Source organism: Artibeus jamaicensis, unplaced genomic scaffold, assembly GCF_021234435.1.
Source record: "Artibeus jamaicensis isolate MK-2021 breed Jamaican fruit bat unplaced genomic scaffold, CSHL_Jam_final contig_585, whole genome shotgun sequence".
Taxonomy (NCBI): Eukaryota; Metazoa; Chordata; class Mammalia; order Chiroptera; family Phyllostomidae; genus Artibeus; species Artibeus jamaicensis.
This window is the reverse complement of record NW_026521894.1, coordinates 4,357,388-4,382,199: the sequence shown is the minus strand read 5'-3', so window position 1 is coordinate 4,382,199 and position 24,812 is coordinate 4,357,388. Positions and strand designations below refer to the sequence as shown.

The window sequence follows — 24,812 nt, the reverse complement described above, 5'->3', positions numbered from 1 at the left end:
ATACACATCTCTGAAGTTTAGAAGTCAAGATGGTCTATTCATAGTACACCAAAGTGATCTGAAATCTAATAAATACTTGCCTCCAAGTAAGCTGAATTCATGAACCAGCCAGAAAAGGAATACCATGGGATTTGATTTACAAACTGTAAGTCTATTTTATCAGACAGAAATCACAAACAAAGAAAGCATAAGTGAGATGGCCCGGGCTCTGCTAACTGGATGAGAACCGGGTGGCCTGGAGCCAGATACAAGACTGCAGATACCGAGGAAGAATGCAGCATGGACAGTCTGCCAAGCACTATCTACATTATTTGTAACACTGAGTTACCCAGGAAAATACCTGTCAACAAGACTTTTTATCTTTTTAGTTAAAATAAGTTATAGTTTACAGTCCTTATTATTTTGTATTAGTTTCAGGTACACAGCACAGTGGTTAGACAATCAGGCTTTACAGTGCTCCCCCGAGATTTCCCGTATCCATCTGACACCATACACAGGTATTACACTATCAGTGGCTACATTTCCTTTGCTGTACTTTACGTCCCAATGCCTACTTTGTAACTACCAACCTGTACTTCACTGTCAATAATGTTAATAATTCTCAATTTTTTTCCTTTTGGTTAAGATCATAATAAATCATTAAGAATGAAAAACTAGTATTAACAAACAAATATCCCGACTTCCGCCAAGATGGAGGTTGAGCTGGATGTGCCTGCCTCCTCACACAACCAAGTTTAGGGACAACTAAATATCAGCATCACAAAACACAACCAGAACACGGAAAACTGAACTTTTCGGAAGTCCGCTAACAACAAATTCTTCAGCCTGACCGGTAAGGTGCGAAACCAGTGTCCGGTGAGGACTTACAAAGGAGGGCTCGGTCGGACGGGCGCGGAATCGGCGCGCGAATCCAGTTACGCGGGTTCCAAACCCAGGATTGGACCTGGTGAGCCGCCGAGCAGCCCACCGGGGGAGCGACACAGTGGGGGAGGCGGTGGCAACGAATTGACTCTGGTTGCGCGCGAGTGAGGGAGTAAGCGGTTGGACCAGCCCGGCGGCGGCGGCGGGCGGCGGCGGCGGCCATTTCCCGCTCTGACCACACCCCCACATACAGCGTCACAACCCAGCGACCTGGGACTCCAAGGCGCCGCTTGTCCCACTTAAAGGGCCAGAACAGACCAAAAATGTCGCAGGCAGAACTCAAAGCCCCAGAGATAAATCTAAATGACGAAGAAATAGCAAAACTCTCAGATGCACAGTTTAAAACACTGGTCATCACCTTTCTCACAGATTTGGTGGATTACAGCCACAAATTAGAGAAACATATGGAGGCTAAATTAAGGAAATGAATGGAATTCCACAGGAATCCCATAGAGATGAAAAGGAAACTGGGACTCAAATCAATGCAAGGGTCCAGAAGAAAGCAAATAATGGACAAGCAGAAAAGAGTCAAGGAGCAAGAATTCAAAGAAATGAGGAGAGTCTTAGGAACCTCCAGGACATCTTTAAACGCTCCAATATCCGAATTATAGGGGTACCAGAAGGGGGAAAGACACAACCACCAGTGGAAAAACTATTTGAACAAATAATAAAAGAAAATTTCCCCAATCTGGCAAAGGAAATAGACTTCCAAGAAATCCAAGAAGCCCAGAGAGTACCAAAAAAGTTGGACTCAAGAAGAAACACACCAAGGCATATTATAATTACATTAGCCAAAATTAAAATGAAGGAAAGAATCCTGGAAGCAGCAAGAGCTAAGGGGACAGTCACCTACAAAGGAGTCCCCATCAGGCTGTCAGCAGATTTCTCAAAAGAGACCTTACAGGCAAGAAGGGGCTGGAAAGAAATATTCCAAGTCATGAAATCTAAAAACCTACAACCAAGATTGCTCTACCCAGCAAAACTTTCATTTAGAACGGAAGGACAGATAAGGTGCTTCTCAGATAAGACCAAATTCAAGGAGTTCATCATCACCAAGCCCTTATTATATGAATTGTTAAAGGGACTTATCTAAGAAAAAGAAGATAAAGAAACATGAACAGTGAAAGGACAACAAACCCACAGTTATTAACAACCACACCTAAAACGAAAGCAAACTAAAAGGACAGCTAGAGCAGGAGTGGAAACAGAAATGAAGATCTCAAGGAGGGTTAGCAACAGGGGAATGGGAGGAGGAGAGGGGGGGAGAAGGTACAGAAAACAGGTAGCATAGACAGTAGATAGAAAATAGATGGGGGGGGGCAAGAATAGTTTGGGAAATATAGAACCTAAAGGACTTGAGACACATGGACATAAACTAAAGGGGGGTAATGGTGGGGTTGGGGGGGCAGGGTGGAGGGAAATGGAGGGGGGAATAGAACAACTGTAACAGCATAATCAATTCAAAAAAATAAATAAATTTAATTAAAAAAAAAAACAAACAAACAAATATCCCCAATTAAATACAGTATTTCTATGATGATGAGAAGAGCAGCGGGAGGATAAAGCAGGCATAACACTACAGGTGACGTAGCCTGGCACGGAGGCACAGATGGAACCATCCTGGCTCTCCCAGTTCTGCTTTTCCTGTCAACAGGTGGCCACTCCAGCACAGGATGGGGACAGCTCCTGGAGCTGATTTACACAGACCTGTCACTGGGGTAATTCTATACCATGTGGGAGAACGCTGTGACACATGCTTTCCGAGTGCCTCCCCTTTGGGGTCTTTGGATCCAAGAAGTTCCTGAATAGTGACTATATATTTTAAATAAAGAGATATAACACAAAGTTTCAGTGATCTGAAAACAGTGATTTAACAAAGAAATGGCTTTATAATAATAACAGATCACAAACAGGTTTTAGCATACATTTAGATCACCATGTCAGCACTCAAAGATTTTTCATTTCACATTATGGCTTTTTCTTGAATCTTAACTTTTATTTCCTAATTTTTGTGGTTTAACTTTACATTTATTCAGCATGGCCCAGAGGCCAGGTCATCCAGAAAGACTTAAAAGAATTTTATAAATTGACTATCTGATACAAAAACCTTTACAGATAAAAAAATAAAATATATAATACTAACAAGACATTGAAGTTATATTAACAAGATGTTCATGACCGATGCATGTACCCAACTAAAAGGTGAGTCAGCCAATTACCATTTATTTGCTTCCACACTTCTCCACAGAGCCACTAACCTTTGCTGACCACCTACATCTCAGAGATTTTAAAAAACAGAGATTTTAAAAAACAGTACTAAAATTCACCCTTCCTTCTGGACAGTTGTTTCAGTCTTTAGCCAACCAGTTAGCCACTGCGGCCTTCCATTCTAGAGAGGTGACTGATTCATGACAGTTGCCAGTAAAGAACAGAAGATGACCCTCAGCACTTGGGAGTAACAGAGGAAAAAAAGGTGACAAGATGACCTTGCCTGACCCTTTTATTTATTTTTTATCTTTTTTTTTTTTTTGAGACAGAGGAAGGGGGAAAGGGAGAGGGAGGGAGAAAGAAAAACATCAATTTGTTGTTCCACTTATTTATGCACTCATTGGTTGTTTCTTGTATGTGTCCTGACCTGGGATCAAACCTGCAACCCTGGCGTATTGGGACAACACTCTAACCAAGCTACCTGGCCAGGGTTCACCCTTTTAGCTGTATACTAATATTTCTGACATCCATTTTGAAGACTGGGATGCTTCAAATTTTATAAAACACATCATATGCCACAAACATAAAATGCATTTCATAAATTAAATAGATCAAAATTAGCAACACAAAGTCAGAAGTCCAAGAAAGTAAAAAATAAATCCCATATGCTATGATCTGAAAGGAATGGAAGTGGAGGAGAGGAAACAAACTGCAGTAATGTTAGCTATAAACTGACATGATATTATGAGCTTCCTCAAAAAATACTCACGTATGTATTTATCTAACAATCAACAAATGTTCAGTGCCGATTAATGCCAAACACTGTAGCAGGCACTGCAAATAAAACACTGAACATAGCCAAGATGGAGGTATAGGTGGATGTGCCGTGCCTTCTCACACAACCAAGTTTAGAGACAACTAAATATTAGCAACAGAAAACACAGCCAGAACATGGAAAATTGAACTTTTCGGAAGTCCGTTAACAACAAATTCTTCAGCCTGACCAGTAAGGGGCGAAATCAGCGGCTGGTGAAGCGGGATTGCACAGGAGGACTCGGTCAGACGGACTCAGGCGCAGAATCCAGGCCCGGAATCCAGGTGCAGGGTTGGACCTAGTAAGCGACAGAGCGAGCCACCGCGGGGGAGACAGCGGGGGAGCAGTGCTGCGTGTTGACTGTGGTCGCGCATTTGTGCGCGGGCAGACAGGCGAGGGAGTGGGCGGTTGGACCGAGGCCCGGCGGGTCCCCACAGCAGGCGGCAGTGGAGGGCGCCGCCATTTCCCCGCTCTGACCCCACCTCCACATACAGCGTCATAACCCAGCAAGTCTGAGTGGCCCGGCCCTGGTGAACCACCTAAGACGCTAATCCTCACCCAGCTGTAAGAAACAGCAGAGGGGGCTCTGACCACGCCCCCACATACAGCGTCACCCAGCGACCTGGGAGTCCAAGGCACCGCTTCTCACACTTAAAGGGCCAGAACAGACAAAAAATGTCGCAAGAACTCAAAGCCCCAGAGCCCATAGATCTAAGCGATGAAGAAATAGCAAAACTCTCAGACGCACAGTTTAAAACACTGGTCATCAGGATCCTCACAGAACTGGTTGATTATAGCCACAAATTACACAAATATATGAAGCCGAAACTAATGGAAATGAATGGAATTGCACAGGAAACCAATAGCAATGAAAAGGAAACTGGGACTCAAATCAATGGAGTGGACCAGAAGAAAGCAAATAATGGCCAAACAGAAAAGAGTCAAGGAGCAAGAATTCAAGAAAATGAGGAGAGTCTTAGGAACCTCCAGGACATCTTTAAATGCTCCAACATCCGAATTATAGGGGTACCAGAAGGGGGAAAGGCACAGCCACCAGTGGAAAACTTATTTGAACAAATAATAAAGAAGAATTCCCCCAATCTGGCAAAGGAAATAGACTTCCAAGAAATCCAGGAAGCTCAGAGAGTCCCAAAGAAGTTGGACCCAAGAAGGAACACACCAAGGCACATCATAATTACATTAGCCAAAATTAAAATGAAGGAGAGAATCCTAGAAGCAGCAAGAGCTAAGGGGACAGTCACCTACAAAGGAGTCCCCATCAGACTGTCAGCGGATTTCTCAAAAGAGACCTTACAGGCAAGAAGGGGCTGGAAAGAGGTATTCCAAGTCATGAAATCCAAACACCTACAACCAAGATTGCTCTATCCAGCAAAACTTTCATTTATAATGGAAGGACAGATAAGGTGCTTCTCAGATAAGATCAAATTCAATGAGTTCATCATCACCAAGCCCTTATTATATGAAATGTTAAAGGGACTTATCTAAGAAAAAGAAGATAAAGAAACATGAACAGTGAAAGGACAACAAACTCACAGTTATTAACAACCACACCTAAAACAAAAGCAAACTAAAAGGACAGCTAGATCAGGAGTGGAAACATAGAAATGAAGATCTCAAGGAGGGTTAGCAACAGGGGAGTGGGAGGAGGAGAAGGGGGGATAAGGTAGAGAAAATAAGTAGCATAGACAGTAGACAGAAAATAGATTGGGGGGGGCAAGAATAGCATGGGAAATATAGAATCTAAAGGAATTGAGACACATGGTCAAACTAAAGGGGGGGTAAGGGTAGGGGGTAGGGTGGAGGGGAATGAAGGGGGGAATAGAACAACTGTAACAGCATAATTAAAAAAAACAACAACACTGAACATAGTCCCTACCCTCAAAGAGATCACTTGTCTATTTTCCCAACTAGTTTTCAAAAGACAGTCACAACGTGCTGTGTAATATGGGCTACCCACAGGATAAGGGTAAAGCAAACTTAGAACTATCTAGTGCATGTACAGAAGAAAAAAGAAAAAGTCATGGCAATAAAACACAGCACTGAAATTTTAATTAACATGATAACAGTTAAAGTAAAAATAATAATGAAACTCAAAGAGTGACAGATAGTTCAATAATGTGGACTATGGCCAAAATACCAGGATTAAAAACTTCAATACTCCTTTTTGAGCCTGGTTCTTCAATCCCCTTTAACCAGAATGCAAAAAAAGCATTAACCAGGGACATATTGCTCGGCATACAGGCAAACAGGGAAGCTGCTCTGAGCAAGAATCACAGAGACGTTAAATAACACAAAACATATGTTCTATACCAAGAAACATATTCTCCTATGACTTTGCTTTCAGATGGTGGTGAGGAGAAATGAGGCAAAATGTGTTTCTATAATTCCTTTTTGTTAGAAGTTAACACACTAAAGAAAATAGAAGCCATCCTGCAGGTAACTAGGACCTACCATACTTAGAAGCATCTAAATGAACATAACTGTACAAGTTACTGGGGCCCCTGACTTGCCATGGTAAATCTGTTCTACTATTTGATCTACCCTTCACTTCATGGGGCACACATACTCACCAGCTGGCCGGCCAGCAGTGGCATGTACTCAATGATGGCCAGCCGGACCCTCCACTTCGCATCTTCAGCCAACTCCACTATGGCAGGAAGAAGAGACTGGGAGAGTTGACGGATTCCAATCACTTCATTTACACAATCCAAATTGGAGATGATATTTAAACGAACTTCAGGACACTGCAATGACACAATCCCAAAGAACACATATAAAAATCAAGTTCTCTGCCCAATATTTCCCTACTGTCGTGATGAGATAAAAACTGCTAACTAAGGTTTAAAATAAGAGCCCTGGCTCAGTGAACTGAGTGCCAGCCTGAGAACTGAAAGGTCATCAGTTCAACCCCCATTCAAGGCACATGCCTGAGTTGCGGGCCAGGTCCCTAATTGAGGGCATGCAAAAGGCAATCCATTTATGTATCTCTTGCACATTGATGTTTCTCTCATTCCCCCCACCAAAGTAAATAAATAAAAGCTTTTAAAAAAAACTATCGTAAAATTTAAAATAAGAAAGTACTGACTCAGGTAAAAAAGAAGTATATATAGTCTTGGAAGACATACTGAATGAGTACACAAATAAATCAAAGCATAAAAATGTGACTGTTCTTAATGAGAATTCTCAATAAACAGTCTCAGATGATAAAGAGCACAGGATCTGAAATCAAATTACATGCATTCAAATCCTGAATCTGCCAAAAGATCTTGGATGAGTTATTTTATGTCTCTGTGCCTCAGTTTCTTCATCTGTAAAATGGGGATAAGAAGACCTACCTCATAAGATTGCTGTGAGGATACATGTAATGACATGTGCCAAGGCATCTGTGGTCATGTCTGGTATATAGTTTTACTCAAGTGTTAGCTATTAGTATAATGTTGATATTCTATTTAAATTTAAATAAAAGAAACTTTTAAAACAAAGACACATTAAGTTTAAGGAACAAGTATAAAGGACACTTGGACAAAAACAAGGGGGAGTGGAAACAGGAGGGAGGTGGGGAGGGCTGGGATTGGGGGAAAAGGCAGAAAACTATACCTGAACAACAATTAAATTAAAATAAAATAAAATATAAAATAAAATGATACATTAAGTTTAAAGAGAGGACACTAGTGCCTATCACCAGGAATCAGGCAAAGGAAATGCACAGGCATTTTTCACGTCTGTATCAATGGCTCCTTGTGCCATTTTCTGGAGAACTTGCAAACCACACTCAAATGCAAGGACTGTCACTGGTTTAAAGTAAGTTACTTTTTAAAATTCTATCATCCCTGTTTTGGGTTCTATTTTAGTGAAACCCCAAACCAAGACCAAACCAAATCACTGACTAACAAGCAACAGAATTTATAGCCAGACTCACCTCATCCTTTAACTGAGCTAAAAAAAGAGGTAGAAGATGTTCGATGGTATTCTCTTTGCCCAAAATGGTAGACAATCCCATAATTACAGAAGCTAGAGCTGACTTGACATGTTGATTTGTATCAGATACTAATTCCTAAAATAAAATCACAATTAAAAGGCTTTCCTTCTTACAAGACAAACAGAAACTTCAATATCATTTCCCAAGGAATTTAAAAAGACAGCATTATTTCAACATTGTTAGTTGATAGTTTCCTCAGATCATCTGTCAGATAACATAACCCTAGGCACCAAAGACAATTTTACAATTTATAACACACTAATAAATGATAAGTAACAATGTCACACATTAACACATCTATCCCATCCATCCCTTGTCCACCTTTAAACTCAAAGAGCTTTGAGGTCAAATAAACAAACAAAAAAACAAGGTAATGTTTTCTTTCATATAGGGCAAAGTAAAACTAAAAGTAAAGTTAGGTTTACCTTTATGTAAGGCAGAACTTGATTCATAATTATGGTTTCTCTACCCTCAATGGGCAAGTTCTCACAAAGTTCTAAAAGACAGAAATAGAAAAAAATAATGCTCACATAGAGCCATTTACAACCTGCCAAATGAAGAAATTTAACCAATTTTATCAACAGTTTCAAGTTGAATCATATCTTATGCTTAAGCAAATAATCTCCAAGAAAGAAAAATGGCTCCTTTTCCATATGGACTTTTTCATCAATCTATAAACCACTGTGTGTCACACTAATCCAACCTGAAAAAGCATTTTTTTTACATACACAAGGTAAAATGGCTGTTTGGTTTTAAATACAATGGGAGTAGCTTTATATGATAATGTAACATTCCCACACCATGACATCATCTCTACTTATTTGTAAACACGGTCTAGAACAAAAAACATACAAAATTCACTGACATAAAAAATGCACCCAAATCAACAACCCATACTGCAACATAAATTGACTCCTTAACCTTTTACTTTGTAGGCAGCAGCTGCTCGAACTTCAGCTTCACAGTCTTTAAGTAGGTTCTGAAAGGCGGGGATGAGGTCATTTTGGGTGATTTTAGGACCCACAGCTTTCTGGAGCTATAAAAGAGTGTGCACAGGTTTTAATGCATACTAACAAAATAATTAGCATGAACAAAACAAAATAGCACAACCTTCAGGTATACATTTTTGCCACAAACACTTTTCATTCATAAAAATTAATTCAGAAACATTTGGTACAACAACAAATTTCTGGGTTTCTTGGTTTTCTTCAGTACTTAAAAAAAATGTCAGTGCAATAACTTTACCTCTGAAAATTTATCAGCTACCATATAGCGAACTCGCCAAGATTTATCTTCTGCTGCTTGTCGAAGTGTGGGCATCACCAAAACCTCAAGGTCATCCTGAGACAGTAACTGGGCAATACTGACACAAGCCTCCACAGCTAGCAGGCGCACTGAGTCCTAAAGGGAAAAACGTTTTGCATTAGACAGTGTTTACTGATAGTCACAGGGTGTATGGTGTGGCGCTTGTGGGTGTCATTAACAAACAAACGAACTAACCACACTACATGCAGCTTCATGTTTCTATGTCTTGAAATAGCTGCTCCCTTTGCCTGGAATGATATATCAAAGCTATGAAAGTAGAAACTTATTCTATGAGTAAACAGCAAACTAATTACACTGGCTAGTTCAGAGATTTTGTTAAGAAAAATTAAATGAAAATGTAGAGTGAAAAAAGGAACATTTTAATGTCTTCGAAGCCTCAGTGTAATATGAAGTTGAGACATAAAAATAAAAACTATGCTTGAACAAGTTAATAACAAACCAGGACAGAGTTAAGAGATAAGGATGAGGAATCATTGGAAAGCTCAGTTTTCAAAATACAGGTACCCCTGCTTTTCAAAAGTTTACTCACACAACTTTGTTTTTACAAAAGGCCTAGATTAATGTGTTTTCTCTACTCGAAAGAAATCTGAAAAAGATTTTTGCCTTTACAAAAGAAGGTGAAAAGCTAAATGGCACTTGGCATCTGTTTTGCGTGAGCCATTATAGAAGCAGCACACCTCGAGCACATGCACTGCAAGCTCCTTCCCAGGAACTACACTCAGCACCTCAGCATCAAGATGCCACAGGTTTGAACCATTTCTATGTGCACCTGTGTTTTATCTCGAATTACTCTGTGCATCTGTTAGCAAGATGTATCCCTAAGGTAACTAACTGCTTCTCTGCTTTAAGTTTATGCCATTTGGGCTCACAAAGGTTTCACAGGAATGTTCTACTTTCAGATGGCAGGGGAGGTCTGTACTTAATTTAGAGTCACAATAATAGGATTTAGGCATAAGATGACAACTTGGAAAAAATATAGAAAAAAAAGCAGTATATTTTTTTTAAGTTGGATTTAAAGGTTGAAGATCAAGGACAAAATAACTCTGAGGTAGCCAAGCCTAGAAAAGCATAACAGGAAATAATTAGAAAGCTACAGGATTAACGAACTCAGCTTTCCAAATGTAAACTGCCAAATGTCAATGTAATACCTGTATGTCCTTTGAGTAAGTGGAAATACACAACTAGACGAGTCAGCAAGAAATTAGGAACTTACACTATAAAATTGGAAGTCATAAATACGTAAGCAGAAAGTGAAAATATGTGAACATATTAGTACCCAGGGGAAACAGGAAAAACTTTTATACCTAACTACATATTTATATAGATAAATATCTATATGTATATATAAAACATACATATGTGTTTATATAGGCACACATATACATGAAAGATGACTCAAACTTTCCAAAATATTAGAAAATTTTTTAACTACAGATCAACAATAACTTACTATATGCCCAAGACACTCCCCTATCGATATAAACAGGCTAAAAAAGGCAGAACTAGGTTCTTGGTGGTAGCTATAAGTATTTTTGGATTCCAAAAATGATGCCAAATCAAGGAACTACTATCATCTATGGAAAAATATACAAATACATATTTGTTAAACTAATCAATTACTTCTCTTCCAGAACTGGTTTTCTCCCCTGTACCTGCCCCTCCCCAAATTTTCTCCATCTCAGCAATGACACCACCATCCACCCAGTTGCTCAAGGCAAAAATCATGACCTTCTTGAGGCCTCTTCCCCTCACCCAACCCAATCATGGCTCTGCTAACTCTACTTCCAAATCTATCTCCAGGTTCTCTCCATCTTCACTATACGACCCTGGCTCATCATATCTTGCCTAGATTATTAAACAGGCCTCCCAAGGGGTCTTCCTGTTTCTACTCTCACCCCCTAACTTTACAATTCAGTTTCTACCCAGAAGCCAGAATGATCTTTTAAAAATATAAATTACATCGAGTCACATCTCTGCTGAAAATCTACACCTAGATTTCTACACCTAAAATCTAGGTGTAGATTTTAAGCACCAGCCAAATCTAGGACACAGCTAGGTTGTGTAAACAAAGTTTTACTGGCACACTGCTCAGCAGCTTACATATTATTGTGGTTCTGTGTTACAACAGCAGAGCTAAGTAGTTAGAACAGAGGCTGGCTGGCCCACACAGCCTAAAACACAGAGGTGAGCAAAAATAGGTAGTTGTTCATATGGAAAAAACACATGCAGGTTATTATTACAATAGCTTTATTAACTCTTATTAACTCAAAAGAATGGCACGATGCAACTGTAAACCTACTTTTGCCCACCCCTTATTTACTAGCTGGTCCTTTACAGAAAAAGTTTGCAAACCTCCGACTCTAGATTCATCTACCATTTTGCAGGAAATATAGAGGACAAGGAAAATGTTAAATTATCCTATGGGAAATGTAATCAACAAAATCCCAAATGAGGATCCCAAATCTGCTGTGCAATGTGGTAACCACTATCCACACCTGAAAAGTGGCTAATAATAATGACAATTATTTGGGTATATTGGGTTAAATATAATATTGTTACAATTATTTTCACCTGTTTTTTACTTTTTTAAAATGTGGTTACTAGAAAAATTAGTAGGTAGCATACATTACAGTTCAGTTGGACAGTGATGTTTTAAACTATAATATTTAAGTAATAAAAAATGCAGAGGAGGTGGTAGTTACCGTAAAAGTAAAGTATTAGTTTTAAGGGGGTGGCAAGTGGGGAGCAAAGAGGGTGTTCTGTTGAGGGCTTCAGGATGGGGTAGTGCCTGTCAAAGTTCTGTTACCTTTCATAGACAGAAGTTACGAGATGACATTACCTTATAATAATTCATTAAGTTGTACAGTTTCTGCTGTTTTCTATGTTATTTAATAATTTTCTAAAATTATTTTGGAAGTAAAATTTACCATCTCTAGATTTAGAATCTAAAAATGAGACTTGTCAGTATGTGCCTGGTGCTGACAGTCCTGTACACATGCAAAGCCTCTAGAGCAGACACTAGGCAAAAGAAAAACACAAAAGGACTCTGGCTATAGTCCAGAACTCTGGGGTCTGATCCTCTGAAGCTTGGTACAGAGGCGGGACTGGCTCACTGTGAAGGCCGTGAACTCTGGAGCCAAACTGCCTAGACTCCAATCCCAATTTCACCACTATCAACTAGGCAACCTTGAGTAACTTACAATTCAATATTCTGGGCCTATTTCCTAAAATGTAAAGTGAGATATCTACCTCATGTGCCTGTTGTGAGAACTGGATTACCTTATATATGTAAGGTAAATTCAAACAGGCTAAAATTGATTACATACTTTATTTAGGTGCTTGCTGCTGCTGCTGTTGTTATTATTATTTCTACACCAAAGATCCTTGGGTTGAAAACTACTATTATGGGAGATCATCCTATACACTCACACAGAGGAGCAAGGGGTCAAACAGTTTTCCTAACACTTATTATGCTTGTTTATCTGCAAGTAAAAAATTCCGGGAAGCATTACCCTCCAAATATGATAATCCTGCCTTTAATGGGTGAAGGTACATTATCCCTTAAAGCAGTTTTGTCCTTCATTTTTAATTTTTACTTTCCCATTACCATTTATCCTCCCCATACCCTCTTCCACCTCTACCCACACGCCCGCCCTAATTTTCTTAATCACAGGTCCCATTTCTCCTGGCTTCCCCCTTGTATAACAAATGCCAATATAAGAGAAAATCGGTCTGGTTAAGAAATAAATATAAAGACACTGAAATGGGTCATATTAAATTTCACGAAGGCCAGAATTAAGTATTAATTTTGCAAAAAAAATCCTAACATGAGAACCAAACTCCCCAAAGAAATTGTTAAAATGTTAGAGGAGAGGAACACGTATGTGTACTCTAAATATGGAGGTAACTTACCTGTTCATCTGAAGCTAGATTAGTGAACAATGGAACAATTTCACTTTTCACACTGTCTAATTCTAAAACTTTTGCAAATTCGCCTAATTTGGAAGCAGCAGCTCGGCGTACCATCGGTGTGTCATCTGAGCACAAGGAGCGGAAGTGCCTGGAGCGAATACAATAATGAAGGTACTTCCTGTCAAATACCACTGATTAAACACCCCCAATAAAACACACACATGGCAAAGGTATTTTAGAGGTTTCCTCTTACTAAAGTTGTGATTAGGCTTCTACTCATGGAAGAAACAAAGATAAAATACTGGTATATTCAGCTGGACAATAAAAAGTGATGCCATTAATCCTATTATTCTAGTATCAGCCACCCGTGGTAACAGGCTACTGTGTAAATTGTCAGCTATGAGTTCCCAATAACCCCAAACAACTTAAAAAAAATACCATATCTTACTGTCTAATTTCTGCTTTGACAGTATTTGAAGCCCTGGGATAGCAAACGCTGAACAAACCACATGCAGATGTGCGAGAAGTGAACCAATCCCCACTCGCTAGGCGTTTCACCAGAGGTACAAAATGAGCTTCCAGAGCAACAGGAGTGTGCTCCTGGGATATCTGCCTCAGGGACTCCACAGCCTTGTCTCGAACCACAGTCTCTTCCACGGTCGCCAGACTTTCCAAAGGAGGCTGAATAGACCAAAAGGAAAACCAAAGAACACTGAATCAGGTTAGCTACAGATTATCACCTTTTAAAGTGACTGAAGGGAGGTGGTACATGTAACCAGAATGTTAGCTACATCACACCAAATGGTTAGTTTCAGTTCACACAGTGATAACATATGGTGTGTCCAACCTGGAGACACGACTTCAGTAGGACAGCCAAGATCTCATGTCCCAGATGGCAATGCCCAGATGGTGTCTACAAATGACACAGTGGAAGAGACTCGACACAATATTTAATATTTATTGTGAGCTGAATCACTGGGTTTAAAAGATACTTAGCCAAATTCAGACAGAATCATGCATATTTCCTCAAGAGTAAGTACAAAAACATGACCAACACTGGGTACCACAATAACACAAATGACATCTCACCAGGCCCATGAGTCCACTGCCTTTGGCATCTATCATTCCTAGAGATATAAGCAACCCTTATCCACCAGCTCTACACTATCACCTTATCCAACTTATAAGAGCTCAGTACAACATCACTTTTTTCAGAATACATCCAGAGTCTTTCCATGAGCCAGACATACAGCAGGGGTTTCTAACAAAATAATTAAGGAGTACAGACATGGTAGTAATCCTTGCTTGCTGCTTTAGAAACAAAAAAGACCAAAGGAGTTGTTCTGGTCTAAGATCCGTAAGTGACACCACCCAGTAAAGAGAGAAGTGGCCCATTCTCTCAACCTTATCCTTTCTGGCTTTGTATTCGGTCAGGCAGATTCAGCATATGCCATGAGCTGAATCTGGTCAGTTCTACAAAACCCAGATGTAGAACTAACCAAAAGAGTGAAACAACTATAACAGGTCAAAGGAAATAAGCACATCTACTTAATAATCCATCTCAAAAATTGTCTGATACACAAAGGTAGAACTCAGCTTTCGTAAGAAGGATTTCAAATCCCCTTTGAGAAGATACTGCTTTCTTACTTGAGAAAGTCCCTCATGATCTGCCCATGCCTTCCAACCTTCTCTATGCAGTATCATTATATCATCTCTACCACTACTACAGGATAAGGCCAAATTCCTGAGAAATGCATATGAGTTGTCTCTGGACTGAACTCTGGCTATTTCCCCATGCCATTTTCCTACTGCCTCCTGACCACCACTCCTGCCTATGCCAGCCCAACACTTTATACCCCAGCAACACAACCTGTGTTCAAGCTCCTTCTATAAAGGATTGTTGTTATATTCTAGCACGGAGAGTTGAGAAAAAACAGGAAGGCAGGTACCTTGCTCTAGTGGAGTTTATATTCTAATGGAGGAAGACAACAACTAATCAAGAAAATAATTAGATGGTAATGAGTACTCTGCAAAGAAATACTATAGGATGATGTGATAAGAGGTGACCACATTGGGTGGTCAGGGAAGGCCTCTTTGAGAAGACACATTAAAGTTGGTAATTTCATGACAGAGAGCCAATCACAGGAAGCTCAAAAGGATATTTTATTAGAGAAAATATCTAAGGCAATAGTCTCAAGGAAAGGCTCTGTAAGCTAAGGTACGAGCTAAGGTAGGAATATGATCTTCTAAGAGCCATGGCAGGGAGTGATCCATCTGTGAGATGAAGAGTTAACTGTAAAGGTAGGGGTAGGAGTAGAAGGCAACTAGTTAGGAAGTTACTGCAGGAAGCTAGAGGACAGATCATGTGGTGAGAAAAGACTAGGGGAAAGATGAGCTAGGTAGTAGTGGGGATTGAAAAAAGGGGACTAATTTGGAATATACATAGAATCTACAAGAGTCCTAATGGAGTAGATCTGGAAAATGAGGAAAAGAAGAGTTAAGAACATCTTCTAGGTTTTGGCTTATGCAATTGGGTAGGTGGTGATGCCATTTACTGAGATGGGACAATGACACAAAAGGCCTATTTTGGGGAGAAAAGTGAGTTGTTTTAGGCAGGTTAAATTGAACTGCCTGCCTGATATCCAAGTAGAAAAATCATAGGCAGACACAGAAAGAGACAAACAGCCCTGGCTGGTGTAGCTCAGTGGATTGAGCACAGGTCTATGAAGCAAAGGTCGCCGGTTCAATTCCCAGTCAGGGCACATGCCTGGGTTTCAAGCCAGGTCCCCAGCAGGGGACACATGAGAGGCAACCACAAACATTGTTTTTTCTCTCCCACTCTTTCTCCTTCCCCTCTAAAAATACATAAATAAAATATTTAGAAAAGAAAGGTGTAGCTCAGTGGATTGAGCGCGGGCCTGTGAACCAGACGATCACGGTTCGATTCCCAGTTGGGGCACATGCCTGGGTTGCAGGCCAGTTCCCAGCAGGGGTCTGACGAGAGGCAACCATACATTGATACTTCTCTCCTTCTCTCCTTCCCTTCCTCTCTAAAGATAAATAAATAAAATCTTTTTAAAAAAAAGAAAGACAAACAAGTAGATACATATGAATCTTTCCATATTTATATCTGGAGTTCCGTGGAAAGGTTGGAAGTAAAGACAGAAATCATACAACTCACCATCACATAGACAATATTGAGCCCCTAAGCATATATCCCTATCTTGTCCTCTAGTCATCCTTCAAAACCTACTTCAGACACCAGCTACCAAGAGGTTCTCCCTGATCGCTCTGGGTTAATCCCCTTCTCCTCTTTATTACTTGTGAGCCTTGGATGGGCTTCTAATTTTCCATCTAACACTGCACAGTAATTACTTGTTGACACATAAGGACAGAGACCCCATTCTACTTACAGTGGTCTTCTGCATCAACATTGTAACTTCAATGCCTAATACAGTAGACTCTTAATAAGTGTGTCAATCAAATTGAACAGAACTCATCAAATTCACAAAGTTGGAAGTTATGTTTACAATCAAAGACAGAAAGCTGATATATGTATATAAACATTTCCAAAGTCATGACATTGCTAGATGAGAATTAAGATTTCCAATTTCAGTGGGGAAAAAACCCATAAACAAAAACAATCAAATCTTTCTTCTCCCAACCTCTAAACTAACAAGTCTACAGAAGCAGACAAAAAAAAGAGAGAGAAGTTCTTATATTCATAGTCAGAAAAAATAAGAATGGGTTATCTGAATCCAAAGTGCCTACATTATTTGTTCTCTCCACAGCTAACATTGGGACTCTCCAAAAAAAGATCTGCATAAAAAATGCAATATGTGCCTATCAACAAACAATGAACCACTTATACTGCAAAAGTTCTAAAAGGAGGGTAGGCAGAATATACTCACCAGCAGACAGTGGGCAAAGTCAGGACCTCCCACCAGGCCAGTGAAATTTCCCAGCTGTTCAGCAAGAGCTAACAGTACCTCATCTTCATCATAAATTGTATCTGGAAATAACAAACCAGCACTCATCAACAAGGATAGCTAGCTCAGACCTAGACACTCTAACAAAACTAAGAAGAGACTCAATCAATATGTAACTAGATGGTCCTATCACTATTCCAATAGTGTTTTCTTCCTTCTCCATCAAGAGTCTTCCTGGATCTGTTCTACAGAATGAATTAGAAACTCATAATGCCATATCAGGGCATATTAGCTAAATAGTTAATGACTGAGTATGTCTAATCACATTACAATATGCTCCATCCTACTTCTTTTGCACAAAACCATCAGGCTCAATTTAGTACTCAATACTGTGGGTAACAAATTCTAAAACACCAAGTTTTGAAAGCAACTGGAAACGGTAATGCCTTTGCCTTTCCTTAAAGATTCACATACCTGTAAGAAATGGCAGCAGTTCAGTTCGCGTCCTTTCCACTCCAAGTGCTAGAGCAATTGTTGATAACTTCTTAATACTGTTGAGACGGAGCTTTAAAAAAGAAAGTGGAAAGAACAAACTAAAGAAACAGTTGTGATTTAGACCAAAGGCAAAAGTTGCAAACTGGTAATGATAAAGAAAAACCTTCAATTTAGAATGTATTATACGAGGAAACTCAGGAGCAGTATAGCATGGCTTCATTAGCCAAAGGAAGATTTCTCAGGAGAAACACTCTAAAGGGCCCATTAAAGAAATGAATGAAAGACAATATAACATCCAAGAAGTGAGACAATCTTAAAAAGAGAACTTTTGGCAGTGGTGAGCTGGGGAAACGGTTGACTACAGCTCCTGCCTTTTCAAAGAGGAGTTCTATGAGGGCTGACACACCGGCTCCTCTAGGTTAATTAGACATCCCACCCTGGTCCTACCCAACAAGCCGGGCCAGTTTCCCAGACGAGAGGAAAGCATTCATACCCCTGCACTTCCCAGGGGCCCCTTGCCGCCCTCCCGCTAGCTCCTGAACTGGGAGGACCGGAAAAGGTGAACCCACCGCACCGCCCGGAAGATGCGCCCAGGCGCAAAGCCAGCTCTCCCACAGCCGCCCGGGGTCGGAGGAGGGGTGCTGGAGAGATCCCTGGGAGGTGAGGGCCGAGCACAGGTCTTTACCTTCTTCCCAGTTTTCGCCAGAGTTGGGTCTTTCAATTCCCGGGCCTGCCCCATCTCGATGCCGGCCTTCACCCTTCCCTACCAAGCGCCCGACCGAGCCCGTTCCCTTTACCCAGCCTGACTCCAGTACCTGCACGTCCTCATTGCGGAGTTCGTCTATTAAAACTGCGATCGGATAAAGTGAATCGTCTCCATCTCCGCCCGCTGCCCCCGGGACAGTCCCGGGCGCCGCCGCGCCCGCCATGTTCTTTCTCCTCCTCCTGGTCACCGCGGCCTGCCCCGCACTGAGGCCCCGCCCCACACTCAGGCCCCTCCCCGCACTCAGGCCCCGCCCCGCGCCTACGTAAGCAGGGTTGTGGCCGGGGTTCAGTCTTCGCTGAGGTTGGGTGTTCCAGGCTTTGCCAGGTTGGTGGGGGCATGACCCAGGCCCCGGTTGCGGTAACTGTAGGTCTGAGCTCCAGAAGAAAGGTGGGCTGGGGAAGCGAATGAAGGCCCCGCATCCTCTCCCCTGCCGAAAGAAACAGGGGCAAGGACTTATCCGGCTCATGATTGGTCTGAAGAGGTCAGCACCTACCTACTTCAGTGATCCCTGTTCTCTGACCTCTTAGGACTCAGGCGACCAAAGAGGATGCTCAAGGCCAGGAGGAAGAAAGATTTAGCGCCTCCCCTGCCTTTATCCTAGCCCTGAGCCACTCGTTTTCCCACTAGCCTCAAGCTTCCAAAGAACCCCTCCACCCCTTCCTTCTGCCTGTGAGCCAGAATTGTGTATCTGACTACTGCTCCATAAGACAAATAACACTGGCGGTGAGAAAACAGTGCTGTCCAAACTCCCTAGTCAATATTTTTTCTGCTTTCAACATGCAAGCTGTTAAAAACAGGCTGCTCTCTTGTTTTGGTGTTTCTTTTCAGTTTGGGACTGGAATGGTGCCTTCTGTTGTATTTTCTTCCTCCCATTTTTTAGGTCTTTAGCATGCTTAGAAGTACAACAATTAAGCAAAAGTAGGGCAAGCTTGAATCCTTCCAAATTGGATGGGGTGGCTGTACAAGAAAGGCTAACCTAGCCTCCCTGAACTCCAAGAGTCGTCAAGGCAGCACTGGGAGGAGTTGAGGGGATGGAAGTCTTTCTTACAAAACGTAATGGAAAGTTTTTATTTAACCTTGTCAGTACAGCACAGAGTAACTACAATGTCCCGTCTTTTCTATTTGTTTTGGACTATAAGTAGCTTAGAATGGTAACCACAAATAGTGATCACAAGCTTTAAAATGCAAATTCGGTGTGTCTGATTAATAGAAATGCAAAATTATTAATAAATGCAATTAGGAGGGTTTTTTTTTTCTCCAAACCTGGGGTTTCTAGAAGAAACAAACTAGACAGGGTGTTCTATAGTTGTGGAAGTTCTGGAACCAATGGACCCGAAAAGTATTTCTCAAATTAAGTCTGTGGATGTATTCTCTAAGGTTTTAATTTTCTTTTTCATTTTAACAATATTTTTTTGGATTTCCATAGTATGTTCTGGATTATCTGAATGACCACTTTGTAATCCGGTGTTGCCCCACTATTTCAGTATCTACATTTGCAGGTGTGTTTCAGTGCTGCTTTTATAGTTCTGAGATAATGAGAAAAGAACAGAGGTAAATTTAAAATGAAAATACTGTTTTCATGAACAAAATGAAAGCCAAATGACGTGACGGGACTAACAGAAGTAGTGAGAAAAGAGAGGCATCATAGGTCACTTGGTGGCACATTGAACTCAGAAAAAAAGCTGAGCTTTTTGACAGCAATGTCATAGCCACAATACGAGGGATAATTTCTCAGCGAAGTACATCATTCGTCATGTTAAAACATTATAATATCAAAATAGTTTTGTGGTTTCACTTGGATTTCATTTGTAAATCTATTTTGGTGCTTTAGCTGTAAGAGAACTAGAAATAAAAGAACATTGTATTTTTTCCTGGCCAGGGGGTTCAGTTGGTTGGATCATCTTCCCATGCACCAAAAGTGTTGTGGGTTCAATTCCTGGTCAGGGGTTGTAGGAGGCAACCTATGGATGTTTTTCTGTCACACTGAGGCTTCTCTCCCCCTCTCTCTCTCTCTCTCTCTCTTCCCCTGCCTCTCTCTCTAAAATTCTAAAGTCAATAAACATATCCTCAGGTTAGGATTTAAAAAGAAAAACATTTTCTACTTTATATTTATAAATTTAAGTAACATTGTAATAAATAATTTACAATGAGAGTTTTCAAGATTTTTTGTCTTTAGAAATAGATTGAAATACTACTCAAGTTTGAGAAACAGGGAATTAAGAGGTTTTTTGATTTAGTACTTAACCAGTTAGAAGATCAGAGAGCATTCATATTGGAATGGGAAAGAGGAACCTGTTCCCTTACACTTTATGTTAAGAGTCTTCAGAAATAATTAAGGAAGCAAAGGCAGAGAGAAGCACGTTAAGTCATTTCCATACCTATCAACATCTAGATATTAGCTCAAACTTAGATGAGCCTCAATGTGCTAAACAAAAATTACCACACTGATGCTAAACTCTTTTGTTTAAAATTAAAATATGCTCTGCTTACCCAAGCACAATTAGTTAGACACCTAAGGAATAACTATGATTAAATATGAAATCACAAGCTGAGAAAATAGGCCCCAGAAAATTGCCTGGTTTGAGAGTCATTGATTCTAGGCTTCAGTTCCCATCGTGGTCTCTGACTCAGTGTGACCTGCCTCTCTCTCTGCCTCAATCCCAGCTCCCACCCACTCACTCCCAGTAAAATGGAGCTCACCACCTCTGGTTTCCTCTCTGGTACAGTGATGATGTGAGAATGAAGCAGGCAGTAAATATGGAGATGCTAATAAATCCTTCAATAAAGAAAGTGATTAAAACAAACATGACAGCCAAAAGAGGCTACAGTATTTCAAAAGATGAGCAAATGGAAACCGGAACAAAATCTAAGACAGTCTTTGGGGAGTGTGGCCCACTGACTGAATCACCTAAGATGCTTGTTTTAAAATGCAGATTCCTCCCCTGGCTGGTGTAGCTCAGTGGATTGAGCATGGGCTATGAATCAAAGGGTCACTATTTCGATTCCCAGTCAGGGCACATGCGTAGGTTGCAGGCCAGGTCCCTAGTGGGGGCCCTGTGAGAGGCAACCACACATTAATGTTTCTCTCCCTCTCTTTCTCCCTCCCTTGCCCTCTCTCTAAAAATAAATAAAATCCTTTAAAAATAAATAAATAAATAAATAAATAAATAAATAAATAAATAAATAAATAATAAAAGGCAGATTCCTGTCCTCCACCCCAGACCTAGTAAATGAGAATCCCCAGTAATGGGGTGGGACACTTTACCATGCATCCCAGTGATTCTAATATACACTGATGTTTAAAAGTCATTGATTTTAAAAGTTCATCTGGAAAAGTAATTTCCATGTCAACAAAAAGGCATCTTCTGCTCAGGGACAGCCTCTGTTCAGAAAAAGTAAATGACAGCCACAACTACTTATTGATAAACAACTCTGTCCTGATTGACTGTGGTTTTTGCCAGACTAAAGTGATCCTCTTTTGCTGGATTCCTGGAAGTCAGCTAAGTACTGCAAGTATAGAACTGTGACACTGATCTGTCTCCACACCCTCTTTTCTTCCCTATTGCTCCTGTGGTCTCTCTGCCTCCCACACACACCCAAGAAACTAATGACAAGAGAGCGCTTCAGGCAACAGCTGAGATTAGGTTGAGGATTTAAGGCAGCCCAAGGGGAAACAATGTGACATTCTCAGCACAAAGGCACTGGGTTCTGACACCTACATACAGTTCACTCATTCAGTGAATCAAGGGAAGACAGGGTCAGACTTGCCCAGTTCCTGTGAATGTGGAGAAGCACAGGCAGATGGGATCAACAGCCATCAACTTCTGTGCTTGTATCAGCTCTCCGCTCCACAGAGAAATGGTCAGTTCTGAGCAAGGCTGAATGTCATCATTGTTGTGCTCTCCAGCCATTGCCTCGCATGTATTGAGCTTGCCTCTCCCTCACAGTGCATGAGAGAATCCTGTGTGTAAGTGGCTCTCTCAGGGCAGACCCGGAAGTGTTGTCCCATTGAAAAGACAAAGCAGTGGGTGCTCTAGTTCATGCACAGAAAATGTAAGCACACTCAGGCATTTTCCAACTATCTTCATTTAGTAAGATGACTCTGGTAAACAGATGATCAGGTCTGGATTTAATTCATTACAAAGTAGTAATTATCACCATTAATGATATTTCGAATTTCTTTTTATACGAAAAGGTCTTCATTCTGTGGGACTCAAATATTTTCCCCTCAACTTCACCTCAATATTTTACATTCTTTCTCTTCTCTGTTTTGTGGCCAAAGTTTAATGCCATTTTTATGGCTAAGAATACCTGACAGAGAGAAAGAGACTTTACCTGGAGTCACAATGAATCCAAAGAAACTGTGAATCTCATAATCAGGTATTATCACTACTTCTTGCTTCATCCCCTGCCTCCATGCTATAATATATATGTGTGTGTGTGTTTACTATATACACACATATATATATTTCAAGAGCAAAACTTTGCTTGAATTCTTGAATTCTTGGGAAAAGCCAATCAAAGAAATGGACAGTCAGTTCTAACGCAGGAAAGTGTATACAGTGATCTAGACTGTATACATTGGAGTCAGGACGACCTAGACTGACATCCCAGCTCTAACAATTGGTTGTGTGATTTGGGGCAAACAACTTATCCTCTCTGAATCTTGGTTTCTGCATCTGCACAGTGGGGCTGTGAGTGTGGTTTCTAAGGTTAAATTCATATACAGTGCTTAGAGTAGTGGATGACAAGAGTAAGGCCTCAAACATTAGCCATGAATAGTTATTATCTACTGAGGAATTAGAAGCAGGTAAGAAAACATTCCAGTCAATTGAGCTTTGGCAACCAAGAGGACCAGTGTGAAAGAATGAAAGGATTAACTGATTTAGAATCAGAAAACCCAACTCCAGGCCTTTCAGAGTTTTTCTCATTGGTAAAACAGAGGTAAACTCTTACCTTACTTCTCTCTCTGGGGGTTGCAAAGTTCTCTGTAAATAGAAAGCATTGTACAAATGTTAGAAGTTCTGTTATTGATTACCAAGAGCTCACTGAATCTGGTGCCTAAAACAAATACAGAAAGACAGTACCTGAAGACCTAGCTCATGGTGTGCGGGCCCCCAACCACCCAAGAACAGAATTAGCACTTCTAACCACAAGGGCATATTTAAGCTACCACAAACCTAGAGATCAAACAGTCTTAGCCTCCTTTCTCAGAAGTTTTAGGCCTTTGAAACCTATTATGCATTCCAATGTTTTTAGGTCAGACCCCTGGTATCCTGCCAAATGCTATCAACGGCCCAACCAAACCCCTTTCTAACGGTGTTGAATGTAAGATAAACACCGTTATTGAAATTGCGGGGTGTCATTTAGGCTGAAAATATTTGGAAATAATTTCTCCTAAAAAGGAAATATTAAATATCTTAAGATTTTAAAACAGCAAGTGCCAAAACACTGTGCAGTATCTTATTTGTAAAATAAAATGCACACTTTTTAAGCCTAAAAAAATCCCTAAAAAAACAGACATGACTAAACACATTGGTTAATTGTGGTAACATACTGGGTTCCTGGGGAACAGAAGTGGAAGGGAGATTTTTTTAATCTATAGTGTAACCATTTGTTGTTTTTGTTAGATTTTGGGGGTTTTTTTGTTACTTTTTACTATTTACTAAATTCAAGATTTCACTCAAATTGCCACTTCTGGCCAAGATAGAAGCATAGGTACATATACTTTGCTTCCTCGCATAACAAAAGAAAGACAACAACAAATTTAAAAACAAAAAATAACCAGAACTGCCAGAAAAATGGAACAGTATGGAAGTCTGACGACCAAGGAACTTTCATCCAGACTGGTAGGAGGGGCAGAGACAGGCAGCCCAGGCAGAGAGAACTCAAGGTGGGGTGGTGTCTGGCAGACTGGGCGGTCCCACGTTTGCATGTGGACAAACCAGGGGGAACAACTGGGAGCCAGACAGACCCTGCAACCCAGGGTTCCAGCCCAGGGAAATAAAGCCTCAACACCTCTGGCTGCAAAAATCTATGGGAGACGAGGCAGCAGGAGAAACTCCCAGCCTCACAGGAATGTTTGTTTTAGAGACCCACAAACTCTCCTGGAACATACACAAACCCACCCACCTGGGAATCAGCACCAGAAGAACCCAATATGCTTGTGGTTACTGGGAGAACTCACTGAAAGCCAGCTGAGAGCTGAGTAAGAGGCATTTTTCCCTCCGGGAACCCCTCCCCCGCATATAGCACCACAATGCAGCAAAGAGGGTTGCCGAACCCTAGTGAATACCTAAGGCCCTGCCTCTCACAATGTAACAGACATGCCAAGACAAAGAAATATGGTCCAAATGGAAGAACAGATCGAAACTCCAAAAACAGAACTAAACAATGAAAAAATAGTCAATCTAGTAATCAGGATGCTCACAGAATTAATTG

General features: G+C 40.7%; 2 protein-coding genes across 4 annotated transcripts in view; both read right to left on the bottom strand.

The window, feature by feature from the left end:
- The window catches only part of PPP2R1B (protein phosphatase 2 scaffold subunit Abeta), a 40,762-nt gene extending 22,184 nt beyond the window's left edge, over window positions 1-18,578 (bottom strand). For 2 of the 3 annotated variants that reach the window (XM_037136168.2, XM_053670389.1), the window contains exons 1-10: window positions 18,421-18,578; window positions 17,585-17,675; window positions 17,093-17,193; window positions 13,630-13,862; window positions 13,182-13,329; window positions 9,189-9,344; window positions 8,865-8,979; window positions 8,369-8,439; window positions 7,884-8,018; window positions 6,535-6,708 (exon numbers count right to left, since the gene is read on the bottom strand). In XM_037136168.2, the coding sequence (XP_036992063.1) occupies window positions 6,535-6,708; window positions 7,884-8,018; window positions 8,369-8,439; window positions 8,865-8,979; window positions 9,189-9,344; window positions 13,182-13,329; window positions 13,630-13,862; window positions 17,093-17,193; window positions 17,585-17,675; window positions 18,421-18,534 (1,338 nt within the window). In that variant the 5' untranslated portion in view covers window positions 18,535-18,578. The remainder of the gene's footprint in view (window positions 1-6,534; window positions 6,709-7,883; window positions 8,019-8,368; window positions 8,440-8,864; window positions 8,980-9,188; window positions 9,345-13,181; window positions 13,330-13,629; window positions 13,863-17,092; window positions 17,194-17,584; window positions 17,676-18,420) is intronic. The other variant, XM_037136167.2, reaches the window with a different exon arrangement.
- Window positions 18,579-18,727: 149 nt separating this feature from the next.
- Window positions 18,728-24,812, bottom strand: part of ALG9 (ALG9 alpha-1,2-mannosyltransferase) — a 159,350-nt gene continuing 153,265 nt past the window's right edge. Inside the window, exons 15-16 of the mRNA XM_037136170.2 lie at window positions 23,328-23,359; window positions 18,728-18,798 (exon numbers count right to left, since the gene is read on the bottom strand). Of these exons, the coding sequence (XP_036992065.2) occupies window positions 23,329-23,359 (31 nt within the window). The 3' untranslated portion in view covers window positions 18,728-18,798; window position 23,328. The remainder of the gene's footprint in view (window positions 18,799-23,327; window positions 23,360-24,812) is intronic.